The sequence below is a fragment of the Mycteria americana genome, chromosome 7 (assembly GCF_035582795.1).
Source record: "Mycteria americana isolate JAX WOST 10 ecotype Jacksonville Zoo and Gardens chromosome 7, USCA_MyAme_1.0, whole genome shotgun sequence".
NCBI lineage: Eukaryota > Metazoa > Chordata > Aves > Ciconiiformes > Ciconiidae > Mycteria > Mycteria americana.
Window position 1 is genome coordinate 3306294 of NC_134371.1, and position 19295 is coordinate 3325588.

General features: G+C 40.9%; 1 protein-coding gene across 1 annotated transcript in view; it reads right to left on the minus strand.

The window, feature by feature from the left end:
* PPM1L (protein phosphatase, Mg2+/Mn2+ dependent 1L) overlaps positions 1-19295 on the minus strand; it is a 103260-nt gene that overhangs the window by 19873 nt on the left and 64092 nt on the right. Inside the window, exon 2 of the mRNA XM_075506822.1 lies at positions 7751-7925. Coding sequence (XP_075362937.1) covers positions 7751-7925 — 175 coding nt within the window. The remainder of the gene's footprint in view (positions 1-7750; positions 7926-19295) is intronic.

Consider the following 19295-nt stretch of genomic DNA (forward strand, 5'->3'; position numbering starts at 1 on the left):
CCATCAGCAGGTGACAAACCTCCACCGAGATGGATGGTTTTCTCCCAGAGGCCTGGAACAGATATTCTCTCTGCCTACACTGAATCTGCAGCAAGCTGTGTCTTCAATGCTATCTCCGTCTGATATCTTTTTAATAAATAATAAAAAAATAAGATAAATCCATGCTCATGTCTGTCTACATGCAGCACCTGCGTCTGAAACTGAGGAAGAACACTTACAGTACTGACAGCAACCACCTACTGACAGCACATCAACTGAATCTATAGGTTTTCAAATTAAATCTAACACAAACTTACGCAAAATAAACCTCAAATAATGGTTTTAATTCTCCAGAGCTTACATACTTTTATGTCTTTCATTAGGCCAAAGATACAAACAGGGAAGACGGCAAACAGGCGGTGATAATGCAGCGTCCCTGAAAAAACCCTTTAAAAGGTTGGAGGAGCAACCTTTCCCAAATGCAGGAGACATCAAACGCCCCCTCCCCTGGGCACCAACCTGAACTGACCCGACCACAAGTTATGACTGAATTAAGTAACCACCTAAGATTAAGTTTGTGCATTTAAGATGCTTTCCAGACTTAATTGGTAAGTACACAGAAAGGAAATGGTCAGTTAGTAATAATTAGTATTAAACCCATTAAATTGTTTAAAAACCGTTTTCTATTACACTTCTGAATCTCAGCAGTCTGTAGGGCTCTGTTGATTTCTCCCTCTGCAGGACTTCGGTAACAGTAGAATTTTTAATTATTCTTTTTAATTGCTACAAATGTATAAATACCAAAGTGAAGAGTACATGGCATTTATACAGCAAGACTGAAAATAGTTACATATGCTTGAGTAAGAACAGAACGCTTCACGTGATTAATAAAAAACATCCCTAACTTACTGACACAGCCCTGTAGAGTCACCATGGCACCTACCCTGCGCAGAGGTTTCACCAAATATATAAAAATATATTTTTTTGGTCTTCCCAAATATATAAATGTATTTACCAAATACTCTGAACCAAGTATTGTTAGCGTTTATGTCAGTTCTGAAAAATCGACTGCTAGCTGACAAATTTAAATAGCTAAATACCTGCTTCAAAAATTGATGAGGAAGTGAAGAGTATTTCACAGGCAAGTAGGCACCTTTCAAAGTGCTATTTCTGCTCCGAGCTTCTGCTGAAAGGTTATAATTATATGAAAAATAAAAATTTATTTTAATGGAGCAAAAGAATACAACATGCTTGGGCTGGCTTAAGTACGTCTGTTGTTTACAAACATTGCCAATATTCTAGAAAGCTGGAAGACCACAACGTAGGAAATTAGAGAGTCGCCCGGTTTGCATTGAAGCTACACCCTGAAATGTAATTTAAATGGTTTTATGTGTACACCTACAGAGACACTTAGGCTGGCGTTCCGCTCCCAACTAGAGCTGTCTACCTCTATTTTACCTGTGAGCAAAAGCTAATTCACAGCCAGCGGAAAAGAGCGGGCACGTTTAGGATATGACTCTTCACATACTAAAGTAGATGCTTAAAATAAACCCATGAATCACACTAGAAATGCTGGTTTCTTTCCAGTGACTACTGAAGAGCTCAAGTTGCCCAGAATTGGCTGTCTATAATGCAGACATTGAAAGGGAAAAGAGACAAATTCTACCCTTGGTGACTGCACTGTGATTTCTGCTGTAGGTACTGGTCCTCCGCAGAAAAACAGAGCACTGGTTCACAGTGGCCAAGTTTAACATGTATCTTTAATGTGTAAAAGAAATTAAACATGCCAAAGAAAGCGTTAAGGCAGAGATTAAATAAATTCAGCAGTAATCCTCTGGCTATAAAGAGTAAAACTTCCTACTGTATTATCTGGAAAAAGCACAGTGCCGAGTTCTCACTGCAGCAACCGAAGACCCAGAGAAGGGAGTTGCTTTAGAACATGTTCTTGAGATCAAATACCTAAAAATCATTTCAAAACCAAACCTGAGCTGCAGAGAAGGCCACTAGCCGCAGTGGCCTGCAGGCCACTCTGGTTTTCTCCTTGTCAGAAGGAAGCCTCCGGCACAGCAATAAACGTTGCCCCGACACATTCGAGCGCTGTTAGTTACACATCTGCTGTGTCGACGTGTTTGCCACACATCAGAAAATAAATTTACTGGATTGCTACACCCCTGTCAAGGGGTGCTCACCACAGCACGCAGACAGCCTATCCAGCAACATCCCTTAAGATACTAGAAACACATCGTTTACTATGACCATTTGCCTGTACATGCTTTTTCTTCAGAAAAAAGACATAATTTCTGGCTCTTTTCTCTCTCGCAGCTTCTTTATGGCTCTCCTGGTTTTGTTCTTGCATATTCTGTGCAACCCATTGCCTTTGCAACTGTTGTTTTTATCGTGTTTAGTGCATGACTTTCCTTCCTGCTCTTTAAATCCCTCCTAAAAACTTACATAAAGCTTCCCAACCGTTTTTTAGGCTCAGGTTATTTCATATTTGGCAGTGTTACATGTTCTTGCAGGACCATTATCACTGTATAATTGTGAGATTACAGATGTCTGCTCTGCCCAATGCTCTGCCCATGTCAGCAGAGCATGCCCATACCCTGCCTTACTGGTAACGGCTGTAGGCGAGACTGGAAGAGAAATATTCCTGAAGCTCCTTGTCAGGACAAGGATTTAAACACCTGGTGAGTCACCAGTATTGAAAGTGTGTTCCTGTATTTCCCCAAAGACCAAGCCCTCTGTGAAAAGGACCAGTCAAACACATACCAAAAGCATGGTCCAAGCATGAGTGTGCATTGTAAGACAATACTTTTTTTTTTAATTTTAAAGAAGGTGGACATAACAAACCCAACAGATCTCTTTGTGCATTTTTAATGGATTATTGCTGTGCACAAGCCACCTCGAGACAAACATCATAGCAAAGATAACTTAATCTTCACTGCGATGTAACATAATGATGATTTTACCTGGTAAAGCTCTTTGCAGTGGGAAAAAAGGATTTTTCCCAGCAAGGTATTTATTATCCCAAATTACAGGATATATTTCTGGTGCAATTTTACTGCTTTAATTTTCTCATTTTCTCCTTGTAGTCCCTTTCTCTGGGGGAAAACACCTGCCTGCACTGCCTGAAAGGGAGCAGTGTAATTGAAAAAGGGGCAGCATCGGCCCCTCGATGATTAAAGTTAACCTTTTCCCAGCGCGACCACACTAGCATAGACGTTTGTGTGAAGCAGACGGATTTGCCAACCTCTTGGGCTGAAGTTTAATCTTGGACATTTTTGCTTTTCTGTACTTTTGCCAGAAACAGCAAATGCTCATGGGACTGGATCTACGCCGGGTTGTAGTCCTGCAGTTGGAATGAAGGTCTGAGCCTTGGATTTACACTCAGAGACGGTTTTCACAGCTGCAGCTACTAGAGAAACCAGACCCAGTCTTCTGCAAAGCACAGAAATACAGGCTGAATACGAGGAGTTGATTTAATTCCTTATCCATTCCTTATATACTAAATAACGTCAGGAGTGAGGAACAGGGGACGATGCATCACTTGCTTTGAGGGACGTGTGATGCCCAGGGAGAGCACAGCACCTGGGCATGGTTGGGGAAGGCTGAGTACAAAACTCCATCTCATCCAGAGACAAAGTGCAATACATTGTGGTGCTAATGGCCACATTTTATCTCAGCAGAAAATTAATTTTGTTCCTAAAATCGGAGTATTCAGGCAGTTTGGGACATCGACTGATAGCATAAAAATTCGCTTTAATGGTACTGACAGCGAGTGTCTCAAGTAATGGTGCACATCAACTGTATCTAAAAGTTTTCACGTGAAATCTAACACAAACCGCACCCGTAGGAAGAGGCGCGCAGGGTCCGGCCAGGCATGAGCTTTCGGTCCCCCTGGGGAGGACGCGTGGAGGAGCAGCCACTCGCTTTCCTTGCAGGTGGCTCCAAGAAACATGGGGCACCCTGGCAAATATTAGCTAAGAAAACATCTTTTGGGCTGACATCTGGCTCTGGATGCAGTGCCTAAACATCAGTATCTTTCATGACTGCTTCACGGCAGGGAAAAATGAAATTAATCTTTTTTGTCACACAATAATGAAACCCAATTTCTACAGGACTCTGGGGGAGAGGGGCCATCCATTAAAGAAAAACCTATTGACTACAGTACAAAAGCACCACCAGAATCTCCTAGCAGGCTTTAGCTACCTGGCACACCAGAATTAAATGCCAAAATGCCTTTAAATATCCTAAACTTGTATTTGTACAGCGTAGTCACTGACCACCCCAGATGTTTAGAGATGCTATCAATCGAAGGAATAGGATTAACATCCAATAAAGCTTCAGCAGGAAAAAATATTCTTGCACAAAATTAACCCAGCCTTAGCTAGTCAAGAATGCCACTTTTTAACCTAAGGGATTTAAAGATTATGAAAGGATTTGTACCCATCTGTCACTTTTGGCCTGCTTTCATTTTATAAGGCTTCCTTAGTCAAATTTCACTAAAAATCTTGTCAACATTTGACTATTTTTAGATGAACTCATTTTATTTGGTAGCTCTGATATACTGATTTCCTAAAGGGAAAGATTTACAAAAAGAGGCATTAGGATGTCGAGTCCATCAAAGCTGCACGTTATTAATATTGCATGCTGCTAGAAAGGCCAAATTAACATGCAAAATTGTACCAGAAGCCCAAGCCATTTTAGCGCAGTTCTGTTTTACTCTGGCAAAGGGATGCAGCTGAATTCTACCGCCTTTGGGAGACATCCCTGGGGCGAGGGGAGTTAGCTGGGGGCGAGCACTCTGCAAACCCTTGGAAACTGGCCCTTCCAAGAGGGACAGGAAAGGTTTCCTGGATGGAAAAGGTCTGCTCCCTTGCTGTGGAAGTGCTCCCCTACATGCAGCACCCTGCTACAGTCAGCTACTGACCCCTTGTATCACGTACCTTAAACATTTAACTTTCTAGTTTCCTTGGCTGATGCGTAGCAGAACTCCAACTGCTCATGATTACAGAAATTAAACCCTTGACAGTGCTCTCCGGGATGGGTTTTGTTGATGTCTCACGTAGTCTCCCACCAGACAAAGTTGTATTTTCCCTTTACATCACAATCGCTTTTATTTTCACCATTTTGATTTTTAAAGATTGCTTTCTTCATTTTGTATGTACCACCAGCAGCCTGATCTTCTCATTAAATTGACTTCGGTATGGAAAAACACTAATAAAAGAAAAATGTCACCAACACAACTGCTCGAGCGCTGAATAGCTGGAGCGCTCGGGATCATGAACAGCTGCTGCAATTATATTTAACTGCCCATTTTCTGTGCTTTGCTCACAATCAGATCTTACTTCCAGAGCAGGTAGCACCATTTCTGCTTTTGTAGTAAACAAGTGACATGATTAGAATGACGAGCGGGCTCCATCTCTGTGTTTTAATCTCTAGAGGTGTCTCTACCTGATTGGGAAGCTGAAATTCTGGCTTTTTATTTACAGCAAGCTGTGCTCTTTCTCCGTTCTGAATGTGTGTATATGCTGGGACTTTTCTGAACTAGTTATTTATGTAGCTTCTCATTTCCACATGATTGTTTTATTGCATGATATAAATCCCCAAATGTGTGCTTCAAGCAGTTTTAATCTTTATTTTCTCTGTACAAACATGCAGTTTTCAATAAAGGAAACTGCTTGCTTTTTCTTCTGACAGGAGTCAGTAATTTCCTCCACTGCGTTTTTTCCTTCCTAACAAACTTCCATCAATCAAAATGACTGGAGAGATGAAGTGACCAAACCAGGGAAAAAGTTTACATGATTCATCGGACTGGTAAATTCTGTGTTAAAAAAGATAAGCAGAAGCAACAGAAAGCAACAACTTTCAAAGCTTATTTTTGATGCATCATTAAAAACAGGCCATATGTGATTAAACAAATATCCCATGCCCTCATTTTAACTCTGCTGCCCTTCGAGAACTCATAGGACTCAGAGCTCCTTAAGTACATGACGTGTAGTCTGCAAATGGCACTGTACGGGGCTTGAGAGCATTCGCGATCAAAGCAGATTAAGAGAATCAGGCTTATTTATTGCGTGAGCACGTGAATATAATTGATAAAGTAATAGAGCATTGTAATTACTTCAAGTTACTAAAGTTTACAGCCGTGTAAGTACCCAGAACGTGCAGTCTGCAAATGGCATTTTAAGTTGCTCGAGCGCCTTCAAGATCAAAGTAGCTTGAGAGAATCATATTGCTAGTGAGTGGGAGTCTGAGTAGGAGTCTGAACAAAGTTGACAAGTAGTTTGAGCATTTTAAGTACTTCAGGGGACTGCAGCGTAAGTACAAAGTTAATGGGACAAAATAACACCAGCTTGTCAGTGCTTGGTTTTCCAGAGCTCGACTAGCGATGAGAAAGTCAGAAGATGGTGATTTTAGGAGAGTGCCATCTAACCAGGTCCAACCAAAGCAGTGATCCACTCGGGATGGTGTCTGGCAAACACCATCTAAATGGGATGAAAAACCCAGTTATGAGGCCTAGGCTTCTGCCTAAAACAGCTAGAAGGAAAACCTGGAGCTGAGCTCAGCACGGTTCCCCAAGGGCACCACCATGCCAGGTACGGTCAGGGGAATAACAGAACAAGAAAGTGCCACCAGGGATTAAGAAAACCCCCCAAATGGGGATATACTAAGTATAAACTCTCTTTTTGTACTACAAGGCTGCCCAAGGCTGGTTGGTAGGGCTGCAGATTAAAGGAGATGGTGTGTTGATGAAAGGAGATGGTGTGTTGCAGCTCTCAGCCATGAGCGGTTAACGTGGAGAAACAGAGAGCAACACCTCTCAGATAAAGCTAAGAAATGAAGGATTCCGAGAGATGCGCTATTGGGAGCGCAGTGAGCCAGGCATGCAGACACCTGGAATGGAAACCCATGGCTCGTCTGTACAGACCTCCGTACGCACTGACAGTCCACTCGCTGCCGTGAATACTAATTCAGCGGTAAAATAATGAAATATTCTTTTTGTTTGATTCTTTCTTTGCAAGGTATTTAAACACCAAGAAACTTGGTAAGATTGAGGGGAGTGTGCATATAGCAGATATTGGTGGCTGTGTCGGAAGCTCAGAGAAAAACATCAACAGCTTCTCTTTTTTTCTCTATAGCTGTAAAGAAGACCAGGCATCAGGACAACTCTGTGAAGGATCCAAAAGCTGGAAGACGTTTCTAACTACTTTGAAACAAAATGCTAGTAAAAACTATGAGCTGTAACTAAGAAAACCTCCAAATTATTAAGATGTAAATATCAAAACTGAAAACCCCTGTAACTGTACTGTTAAAACGCCTCCAACACTCTACACATTTTCTGCTTTTGGCTATCCACACGCATCATGTCACATTTAAAAATCAGATTCTGTGACTATCCAGTACGCTGTTAGCTAAGTGAGCCCAGAAATAAGTTAGCAGTGAAGAAGAAACCAGCAGAAACCAGGTCACACCACTTGCAGAGACAATAAAAAGGCACGGCTAGATCAATCAACATCAGCGCATTACAAAGGACAAAGCGCTGTTAGAAAAATTACTGTCCTTTCAGCTAGTTAGTATTCGATCACTGAAGTGGAAAATTTTCTATCTCAACTTGATCTTATGAGAAAGAAATGTTTCACTGAGTCACCTCATACCTTTGAGGACAAAGTTCAATTTGCCAGCACAAGCACTAGTATTTGGGAGAAAGACTGAAAGTGAGCGATTTTTTTTTTGGTAAAATGTAACTTAGAAAGAAACACAAATATACCTGCTTCATCATAGGATACAGTCAGTTTTTCCAGCATTTCTCGATCAATTGATAAAATCTGCTGTTCCAGGATGGTTTGATAAGACAGCACGCTGTTCTCCTTGTCCTTCTCATAGTCTTGAAGATGTTGTTTTAGGACTTCAGGCAGGCGGGACTTCACATATTCTGCTGCCGACTATGTAGAAAAGAGGCAAAGGTTTAATTAATACATTTTCTTTTGAAAAGCTTTAAGCATATCCATAGCATTTTTTTTTTTAATTTAAAGCATTCTCAAATGTAACTCCTCACAATAAAACACTCTTAATGCTACTAACTCCATGGTGCAAAATCCATAGGTCATTTCTCTGCCCAAGTGACCCCGCCTGCCCAAAACTTCCAGGGAGTCAGGGATATAATGGGCCAAATTCCCCCGAGCTGAGGCATAACCACTCTTAAGCAGGGAGTTTACGGCAGTCCAGAAAGAGTTACCCATGCTGGACTAGACACATACATACCACATTGGCTCAACTTCTTCATCGTTAACATATTTTGAAACTGTAACTATGAAATACAATGTCTGTATTCTAAATTTTAAAGTAGAAAGTGACAGAGTGGAATCACTTCACCTGCTATTGATACACAACCAGGCTCAGATAGAAGTGAACGTTTAACAGCATTAAAAAGTGACATATATATACACACGCATCCACACACAGAAAATTCTTTTAAATTTTTTTCTCTGACTGCTCGAGGCCATAAGGAAACAGAAATTAACACAAGGTGGCATGGTTGTACCAATGTTATGGAACCTTGTGCAAAAACGTACATGGTAGTAAATAATAAGAGCATCTGCCTCTGGAGAGGTGTTGGTGCCCCCAAGGTCCCTGCCATCACTGGAACAGCTCTCTCCCTTGGGGCTTGGGCTCAGACACCTTGGTGGGATCCAAGCACAAACCAGCTTTCTGGTTTTTAAACATTAGCACCCCTCTCCTGCGAGTATGACGCTCCCACTATAAGAGGGAATAGAAAGTCCCTCTTTCTGGCATGGGTTTGGGTTTTTTTTTTTTGCTTTCTATCTCTGATATAAACATAACTGGAAAAGGAAGATGTAGCAAGGGCTGCTGCCCAGTGCTCCAGCTTTCCTGCCAACCTCAAGACAAAAGAGAAAAATAAATTATAACAAGGTTATATTATTTCAGGCCTGGAACTGACCAGAAGTTACTTCCACTCGGCAACAGGCTCTTCCTGGGTTTATATTTAGTTTTCCAAAGTCAATTGCCTATTACATTGCACCCTTAACATATCACTGAAGTTGTGTTCAATTTTTCTGCAAGCTAAGCCATGTGAGACGAATGAAATTATTCTAGGAAAACTAAACGAACTCTCCACATGAGTACAGCATATTTAATATTACATTTTAATAGTGGTTTTCTTCCAAGGGAAGGCCAAAAGATACACTGTATACTAACTATTTTAGTCCAAGTTCAGGTGTTTGTGTTTAATGTTTCCTTTAAGAAGAGGTTTTACTCTGGGGGAGGGTATTTTTGTGCTCTCCCTAACACAGCAATTCTAAAGAGCAGAAAACAAAAGAAGAATTTATACATATTCATTTTCTGAAATATGCCTTGTGCCAGCCGAGAGAGTATTTGTATACTACTGGCTGTAAACACGTAAGGAAAAATACCCATCTTGTCCCAAACACCTTGCAGCCCAAGTAAAAGTCAAGAGACAGATGGGTACAAGCAGATGGGAAGACCATTGGGACCATTGGCCGTGGTCGGCATGATGGACAGCTGTTGTGAGCCACATGCAGCCCAATTGTCAAGTTTTTCCATAGGCATCGAGGCCGAGGATTACACCGATTTCCAGTGTGATCTCACAGGTGGGGGTTTTTTCCCCTTGGTGAGAAGCAAAACCCAACATTCTTGCTTAGTCCACTGCCTTTCACATCATATCTAGATGTCATTAAAGATTTAAACCATAAAGCAATGATGGAACCGATACAAACTCCTCTTCTTTTCTAGCAAGAAAGGTGATCAGCCACATCTGAGTAATTACATCCCTAGCTGCACTGCAGAGATGAGACAGATAGTACTATATTCTATTCGCTACAAAAGTAATTTTGTCTTGGTTTTAAAAAGTCACTTCCAGTACCTGGGCTAATAAAAAAGAGAAAGTGTGAGGGTGTGAGTGCATGTGTTTAATACGAGTGCTTGGTGGTAAAGACACCAAGAGGCTGCTGGGTGAACAAAAATGAAAAAAAAAATGTAAAAAGAAATACTTCCACTATTTCCATGCTCTTCCATCTTACCTCAATTCTCATTGCACAGACCACAACATTCAGCTTCTGAATTCAGCTTCTGAGTAGATCAGAAATTCCCCCTGCATCCCTCATGGATTTTGGTGCAGACTGCAGCCCACAGACCCATTTGCTGGGATGCCGCTCACAGGCATCCAGCCAGCAGAGCATCCCACCACGCCGGCCAGCCCGCCGGCAGCTTGGCCACTCCTCCTCCAGCCAGCACTGGGGTCCTCCCCGCTCTCATGAAATCTGTTTTCATTAATATATGTATTTGTGTCACAGGCAGAAGTTAGGTGAAAAAACCCATTTCACTACTTTGAGGCTTCAAAACCTTTACCCTCTTTTCCTCTCTACGGTCCCTCTTACTCCTGCAGGAAGGAATTACAAACCTAGCTGCTCCTGGAAGACGCCCAACCTCAGCCAGTAGTTATAGGTACAACTAATTGTACAACATTTGCTGGTCGGTATCATCACCACCCCTACGAGAAAGCAACTTGGAGCCATAGGCACTGCAGCAGTGAGAAATGCAAAGAAACGGCGGTCCTGCTCATGCAGGCACCTTCCCGCAGATCACTGCTTCAAAACAACGGAACAGAAATGCACATTGCTTGAACTGTTACCTCTCTCGGTCACAATAACCTCCTATTTTCTGGCAGGAATGTATCCATTTCTTTTATAAAATTGAAACTGCAGCATTCCCCACGATTCTGTTTCCAGTCTGAAGCACCCTTCTCCAAATTAAATAAAGGATTGACTTCAATACCTTTATTGACTTTAGGGTATTTCATCACCACAGAAAACCAATATTTTGTATATATAGAATAAATTTTAAAATATCTACATACAATGAAATATACTTGCAGAACTTATTCAGAAAAAATCACATTTTTCTCTATTCACTAAAAAAAACCCCTACATAAAAATCACATCAGGAAATGCTGAAATCCCTCAACCGCGTGGTAACCTGAACCTCAAATGCAGCCAGCACCCTTCTGTAACTACCAAATTTGCCCACATCTTTTAACTGATGAGAAACACATATCCAAAGTAAATTTCCTTTTTATAAATTATGCTAACTGCCTGCTAAAATTTGCTCTGCTTTTCTGAAGTGTATCCTTCTGGGAGCTCCCTTGTATGTGGGGAGGTAAAGGTTTAAAATGGTTAATTAAAGGCTTCTTTATGAAGCTACTTCAAAAGTCAAGTGGCAGCTTGACAAAGCAGTCTGCTTACAGTTATACTGGGTGATGTTGGAAAGGCTTTCAACACAGAGTATTTGGTGCGTAGAAGACCACCACACCCATAAGGGACAGTTGCATCCCTGCTCATCCTAATGACGTTCTGCAGCCTGCTACAGCTCAACGCATCCCACAGCCTGGCTTTACCAACCCGCTCGACCTTTAAAATTCAGGTTTTTACCAAAGCGAACACAGTGACCTTGCATATTTCTGGCACTTGAAACACTCAAGCAGGTCTCATTAAATTGTGTTATCGTTGGATGAACACCGGACAGTGGAAAGCCCTCTTGAAGTGGTGATGCCCTGGGAATCTGCTTGCTGTTCGCCCTGCGGTGGGGTTCCGTAGGAGGAGCAGGACGGCAGAGCATCGGGGCCAGCTCCCGAATTACACAGCTCTCCACACAAATGCTTGCACACAGAGAAGATACAGCTCCATGGGCACATGTGTAAACATGCAAGAAGTGACCCCAGTACTCTATGACAAAATGCGTTCATTAAGACAGCAAGTGTTAAGCAGCTCCATGACCCTGTGAAAAATGAGGACTGCAAACAAGAGCTATGGCAAGATCAGCACATTGGCACATCAAGCAACTGAAGGATCTAATTAGCTGGAACAGCCATTATTTATAAACACAGATTTCCAATTTAAAAAATGGAAGATGGAGACTTTATTGCCTCAGACCCGCACTCTGCACCGACTCCCGTGATTTACAGGGAGAGGAGGGAAACCACAAATTTATGTTCTTAATATTCTTGGGACAATTCATTCTGCCTGCCCGGCTACTGCAAACATCCAGAGACTATGGGAAAATACAGGATCAATTTTAGAATGTGGTATTGCTGGCATAGCACGTACACCACTGAAGGATTTAAAAAATCATCAAGATTCATCTATCGCATATTGCTGCCTCTCCTTTTCACACATTTCCCTCCCCTTCAAAGACACATGGGTCACTACAACAAGTTTCCTTCTTCAGAGATGATACACCATGAACTGCTGGGCAAGAACAGAGTTCACCTTATGAAAAAGAGGAATTTCAAGTTTGTTCACCTCCTGGTTTACCTCGGGGAAATAATTTAAGTAGGATCAAGTGAGTTTGACAAATAAAAGCCTGAGGTGGGTACAACAAATGAACATGGGTGTAAACCCTGTGGAAGATAGTGTTGGCCATGACAATCTTATGGGAAGGAAACATAATGAAGAGTAAAGTGGGATTGATCTGTGGACCCTATCAGACATCTCTATAAGAATCGTGGAGAATACACAAAAGGAGCTGGAAGGAAATTAGTACAGTATCAAAACTATAATATAATTGGGCAGTAAGAGAGGCTCGGTAAATAATTCATAAGACTAGATTGTTAATACAGATGATATAACTTACTGAGAAAGGATGCTATGGAAATAAAGAAGTGCCCTGCACATCAAGAGACTATTTGCTCTTCTAGGTCCACTCTGTAAAAGGGAGACAGACCTGCCGAAAGCCATCACGTAAAAAAGAGAAGCAGAGGGCACTACTATAGCGCAGGTCCACCAGATACCGAATGAAAAATAGAGAGGTTGGGGTTTTTTAACCGAGAACTGGAATAATCAACCAAGGCACAAGATGTAACAAAGTACTGCAACTACTCAGATACGTTACAGGAAATGTATTTCAGAGCACAGGTTGTCCAGCAACCTTGGAGTGTGTTGGTGATAGCAGCAAAGACCACAATCTGGGTGCGGGATGTTCCAGCACTGAGAAGCCCCCTAAGATAAGGAAGGCAAAAGACAACTTGCATGAAGGTGACGATTAATTCTTCAGGGAGAAAACAGCATAATAAAGGACTTCAAAGGAAGGACACTTAAAAGACCTGTGAGGCTTGACAGTACAAAAGGACCAACAGCTGCAAGTCAAAGGAGAAAAGAAGGTATGGGGAGCAAAAATTTCCCTAGAGAAATGACGTGAGTGCAAACTATCCCAATGCAGAAAAAACCTAGGAATTAACCTGGCTAAGTCATAAGCTGCTCAGTGATCTCAAACTCAGGAAGGACACATTTACACAGTCAGAATACCATGTGGGTATAAAAGAATAACAAACACTGAGAAACAAATGGAGACTAAAGAAAAAAATGACTTGGAGCTAGCAAAGGTAGCAAGAAAAGGTTCTACAAGTCCATTTGTAATAAGAAAAAACCCAGGCAAAATGTTGCTCTCCTGCTCAGCAGAGTAGAAAAGCTACTGACAGATGATGCCATAAAAGATGAAGTATTTAATGTCTTTTTTTGCTACTGTACTCACTATCTTTACCTTGCTGCATTCAACTGGCAGCTAATATCAGAGGCAAATAACCAAAATCTCAAGACAGAATAGGGAAAGAACATGTTGGAAAGTGCTTATAAAGATTAGATATTTTCCAGCTGGCTGGGCCAGATGAAATTCATTCAGGTATACATAGGTAATGGGCTGAAACAATCTCTTTAACGACCTCTGTCTTTGAAAATTCACAGAGGATGGTGAGACGCTATTTGGAAAGGGCAAATGTCGGAGCTACTGTTAAAATAGTATAAAGGGAGAGGAACAGAATTACAGACTAGCCCGTTTAACTTTGATGCCTAAAAAATGGGATAAAAGATCAAATGATTTCTACGCACACGAAAGCACCAAGATTTGTAAGGCGCAGAGAGCAAAGCGGTTCTCTCAGGGTGTAAGGAGACCTGCTAATTCAGTTCCTATCAACTGCAGTCTAGGGAGCAAATGCTCCCTTGCTCATTCCAGCAAACATGCCCACGCTTAAAAGCCTTAGTACCACTGATCACATCATCAGCACAGGCAAATCTTTCATGCTATTCTCTTAAGCCTTAGGGGATCGCAGAGAAATAGCCTTCCATGTAAATTAGGATGCCGAATCCCATGCAGATTAAGCATTTCAGAGAATCTGCCAGGATTAAGATCCATCTCCAGAGTCCCCTTGGACCCAACACGTGTGTTTGGTGCTCCCGGGGAGCGGACGCAGGGTGTGGAAGCCTGTCACTGCCACCGTCCGACCTTCATTCCCAGCTGAATCATTTCAACACTCACGGAAAAGATTTCAACTAGAGGTGCTATTTGAAATATATAATGATCCCATTTGGAATTTCACATTCCACATTTCAGACTAGCACTCCTTAGCAAAAATACTTTTATATACAGCTTTCTGGACTCACATCTTTTAAAAAAAACCAAACTACTCACACAACTCATTATTCTAGGAACAGTGCACTTAACTTATTAGGTATGTCCCAGCAGGATGGTAAAAACCATGGCATAATAAGGCTGTGGACAAGAAATGTATTCCCGAGAGTCCGTTAGTGATTTTTTTGTAGCAATGCTATATGGCTTTCCTGTTTATTTCAAAAAAGTACAGTACAAAAAAATATATATTTACATATATATGTATATATATATATATATATATAAAATCAGATTGCTAGGTTAAAGAAATCACATCTCAGGTTAAATAAAAGACCTGAAAGTCAATCTCCCGCTGACCCACTTCATGCTGGTAGAGATGTCCCCGCTTCCAGGGGCAAACCAGGACAACTTTATGAGCACACTCCCCCTTCCCAGCCACGCTGCTTTCAAACGCGGCGCAGCATATGCAGGATTTGTTCCCATTTTACTGTATTCACTAATCAGTCATAAAACTTTATAAGAGTTGTTTCTTGGCACCTTGATGCTTTGTTGGGTGCTTACTGGAGGACGGAAATGGTTAAAGAATATTCTTTGGGTTCCTGCCTCCCTGAGAGCTAAAATTACTGCAGACAAACCACCTTCTCAACCTATTCACACTGCAATGCAGGAATGGCTGGTGTTGACTGAAGATACAAAAATTCTGCCTCCAGGCCCACATGTGCCCCTTCAACTGATTTCAGAGAAATATATGTACATCAGCCCTGACTCTCGCATCTCACCCCCAGCATTTAGGATCAGATGCCTCTCCTTCATCAGCATGAACCACAAATAACTCCACTGAAGTCAGTGGGATTTTGCTGAGGCAAACCTCTTGGAATAAGGACATGAAGCTATGAATAGTTATTCAAAAGGAAAACATATGATAGCAAAACATAGTTACTCTCAAGAGGATAACACAAGATCTACAAATGGCACCAAGACAAACATTTTGCCTTCTAAAGCAAAGAACTATTTAAAGAACAAACATGCCAAAAGAAACCCGTCAGTAGAGTTTTCCTGTAATACAAACTTTTGGTACACTTAGCCTATTATTTCTATTAAAAAGTGTCTTTTTTCTCCAAAATATTCAAGTAAATAATTTACCATTGATCAATATGTATCCTAGGAAATCCAAACTCACAATTTAAAACAAGGTTATTAGCAAAAGCATGATATCTGAAAACGTTTGGGGAACTCAGAAATTTTCTCCTAGGACTTTCACCAAGATTGAACACTGAAAACACCACTATTATTTTGCAATCCATGCACAATTTATTTCCATAGCAGGAAAAATATTAGCCTCACAAACATCTTTAGTTAATCAGAAGCTATATAATCATGAGAAAATTAACCTGATTCCAAGGAGATGTATAAAGTTCAAATTAGTATTCACACTGGATTGTCGGAGATATATTAAATCCGTAATTACAGTAATCCACAGCTGCTTCAACTGTAGAAAATAATGAATTGCCCAGTGAGAACTGGTGTCCATGAAATGGAAAGAAAAGGCCATCTGTTGTGGAGCTTTGCTCTGACTTTATGCTTTGAGCATGGAGAGCCTGATCTTCTTTGACACAGCCTATATGTGGATTTATGGCTACAAGCAATCCAAATAACCGTATCACTAAACAGAAAGGATAAAAATAAAAAATGATGATTTATGGCTTTAAATTATGCATTTTAGTTTCTTCCTGAAGACAGCACTTGTCACTCACTTCTTAAATAGACTTATTTAAATGTCCTAGGATGAGAAGCAAGTAAGTCAACAAAATTTGTAATGTAAAAATTACATGTTCTGTTCTTCCTCCCACTCCCCCCAACATTAGTCACATAGAAATGTGTGACATTGCAGTGAGCATGCACGCGAGTGTTGGCATGGCACTCGTTAATCTAGGACATGGATCAGAAGAGGTGAGAATAAATGCAAAACAACTATTTTCCATCTTCCAATGAGGGAGTGGTTAGTGAAATACTTGTACAAGTCATTTTTTTTAATAACTAATTTTAATTAAGTAATTAAAATTAACAAAAACATGCTCCATGTGATACAGCTGAGCAGTCATTCATTCCACAGATGAAGAAAGGAACAAAGCACAGAGACTGATTTGTCAGAGATTTCACTGCAATTGGCAGAGCTACAAGGAGTGCTCTGGAATCTGGACATCTAATTAAAAGACTAATTTTATCAAGGCAAGGGGGAGCATTCTGATTATCTTGTCTGGCATCTTGAATCAGGACCACAGGACTTCCCTGTCCCATTGTTTGAATGAATAAGTCATTTTGAAAAATATTCGACTCTGTTTCAGAGACAGAGAATTTTCCATAGCCCTTAGAAGTTAATTACCCTTACTGTTAGAGGATAAATTCACATACCACAGAAAATATTCACATTATTTCCAATCTGAATCTGCTATTATCTATGACTTTCAGCTACTGAATCAAGTAAAATGTCTGCTCACCTACATTCCTCTTTCTCATGTAAATACATGCAAATTGATCAAATCACCCCATTATCTTCTCATTGATAAACTCAATAGATGGAGCACACTGAATGGCACGTTATTACATGTCACATTATCGTGCACGCTTTCTGATCTTTTCAAGCATTCATATGGTTCTCCTTTGAACACTGCTATTTTCCAACTTTGCTCTTTAGGGGTAATCATCACAGCAAGACAACACCCCACGGAGGAAGACTTACTAATACCAAAACCACTTCCTTACTTTTATTAACCATTTGCATTATGCTTATTGGCTCACCACTGCCTTGAGATCTCATGTACAGTTCATGTAGCCCCTAAATCTTCTTTCATGACCTATACTGTGCAATATTAGACATATAGACTTACAGTTGATTATACTGAAATGCATGGCTCTTGTTATGAATATACCCACTCAACATTTTCTGTTTATAATTATCCTGAAGTCTATCATGCAACTTGAGTTTAATCCCTGTAATATACACTGTATTGATTTGAAAGTATTCAAAATAGCATGTATATCAAGTCAAAACACATATTCTTCTTGCGAGTTTTGGCTAACTGCTATTACAACTATTATTGTTGATGAAAACAATCAAATGCTTCGATTCATACAGACATGAAGTGAAATCCGACTCGCAAGGAAATCAAGTATATTCTCATTAATGAACATGGACAACGGGGCAGAGTCCACCCTCAGCAACTTTGCAGATGATACAAAACTGGGAGGAGCACTTGATGTACCAGATGGATATGCTGCCAGTTTGAGGGACCTGGACATGCTGGAGAAATGGGCCAACAGGATCCTCATGAAGTTTAACAAAGGGAACTGCAAAGTCCTGCCCCCGGGCAGGAACAATCCCATGCACCAGTACACACTGGTGGTTAACCAGCTGGAAAGCTGGTTGAAGAAGGACCTGGGGGTCGTGGTGGACAAGAAGCTGGCAAAGAAGGACCTGGGGGTCCTGGTGCACAACAAGCTGAACATGAGCCAGCAACGTGCCCTAGCAGCAAAGAGGGCCAACAGCACGCTAGGCTGCATTAGGCAAAAGCGTTGCCAGCAGGTTGAGGGAGGTGATCCTTCCCCTCTGCTCAGCACTGGTGAAAGGCATCTGGAGTGCTGGGTCCAGTGCTGGGCTCCCCAGTACAACAGAGACAGGGACATACTGGAGTGAGTCCAGTGAAGGGACATGAAGATGATTAATGGATTGAAGCATCTGTTGTACAAGGAGAGGCTAAAAGAGCTGGGACTGTTCAGCCGAACGAAGAAAAGGCTCAGAGGGATCTTATCCATGTGTACAAACAAAAATGATGACGCCAGGCTCTTCTCAGTGGTGCCCAGTGAATGGCCAAGAGGTGATGGGCACAAACTGAAATACAGGAAATTCTATTTAACAATAAGAAAAAACTTTTTTTCATGGTGAGGGTGGTCAAACACTGAGGCAGGTTGCCCAGAGAGGCTGTGGAGTCTCTATCCTTGGAGACAGTCAAAGCCCAATTGGACATGTTCTTGAGCAACCTGCTCCAGCTGCCCCATCTCCAGCAGAGGTTGGACTGGATGGTCTCCAGAGGCACCTCCAACCACAGCCCTTCTGTGACTCTGTAAAAATATTTCCAGATAATTCATTGGGATGGCTACTCCACCCAGAATATTTATTCTGGTTGTTTCGACAACTGCATATATGCACCCCAAAAATGTTTAGTAAATATATCAAGAATAATGAGAATAAGAGGAGTTATTACCCTAATAAAAGGAAATGCATTAGCACTTAAATTGCATATGCACAGATACAAACTCTGAATCTTAATTGTGCTAGGAAGCCAATTATTATTCATGCCCTTTTTAGGAGAAGAATTACGTTTAGTGGGTAAATTAAACTGAAAATTAGCCACAGACAAAGCACTTATTTTATAGCACTCACTCCTGTTAGTATTTTATAGCACTCACTCCTGTTAGTTTTAACAAATAGGAAGCTGAAGCTTATTGTAAAGGTGATTTTTTCATAAATCCTGGAAGACACAAGCACAGACACAAAAGACAAGCGATAATTATGACTACCATGTCCACATGGCCATATCTAAAGGACATTAGTATTTGGCACATGAGACTAATATCTCTATTTGCCAAAAGGCTTGATTTAGCTAATGGACAAAGCAAAATATGTTTGAATGAATTACTAAAAAAAAGAGAAATGTCAAGATTTAACTCAATTTTTATGCTAATTGGTTGTAACTATTAACATAGATGAGATGAAAATTAAATTAGGAAATGTTAAAAAACGTTTAAAAATGCATGAAAATACTTATCCATTACCAGTTAACAGTGCAGAAAAATCTGGGTCCCAAATTACAATTGAT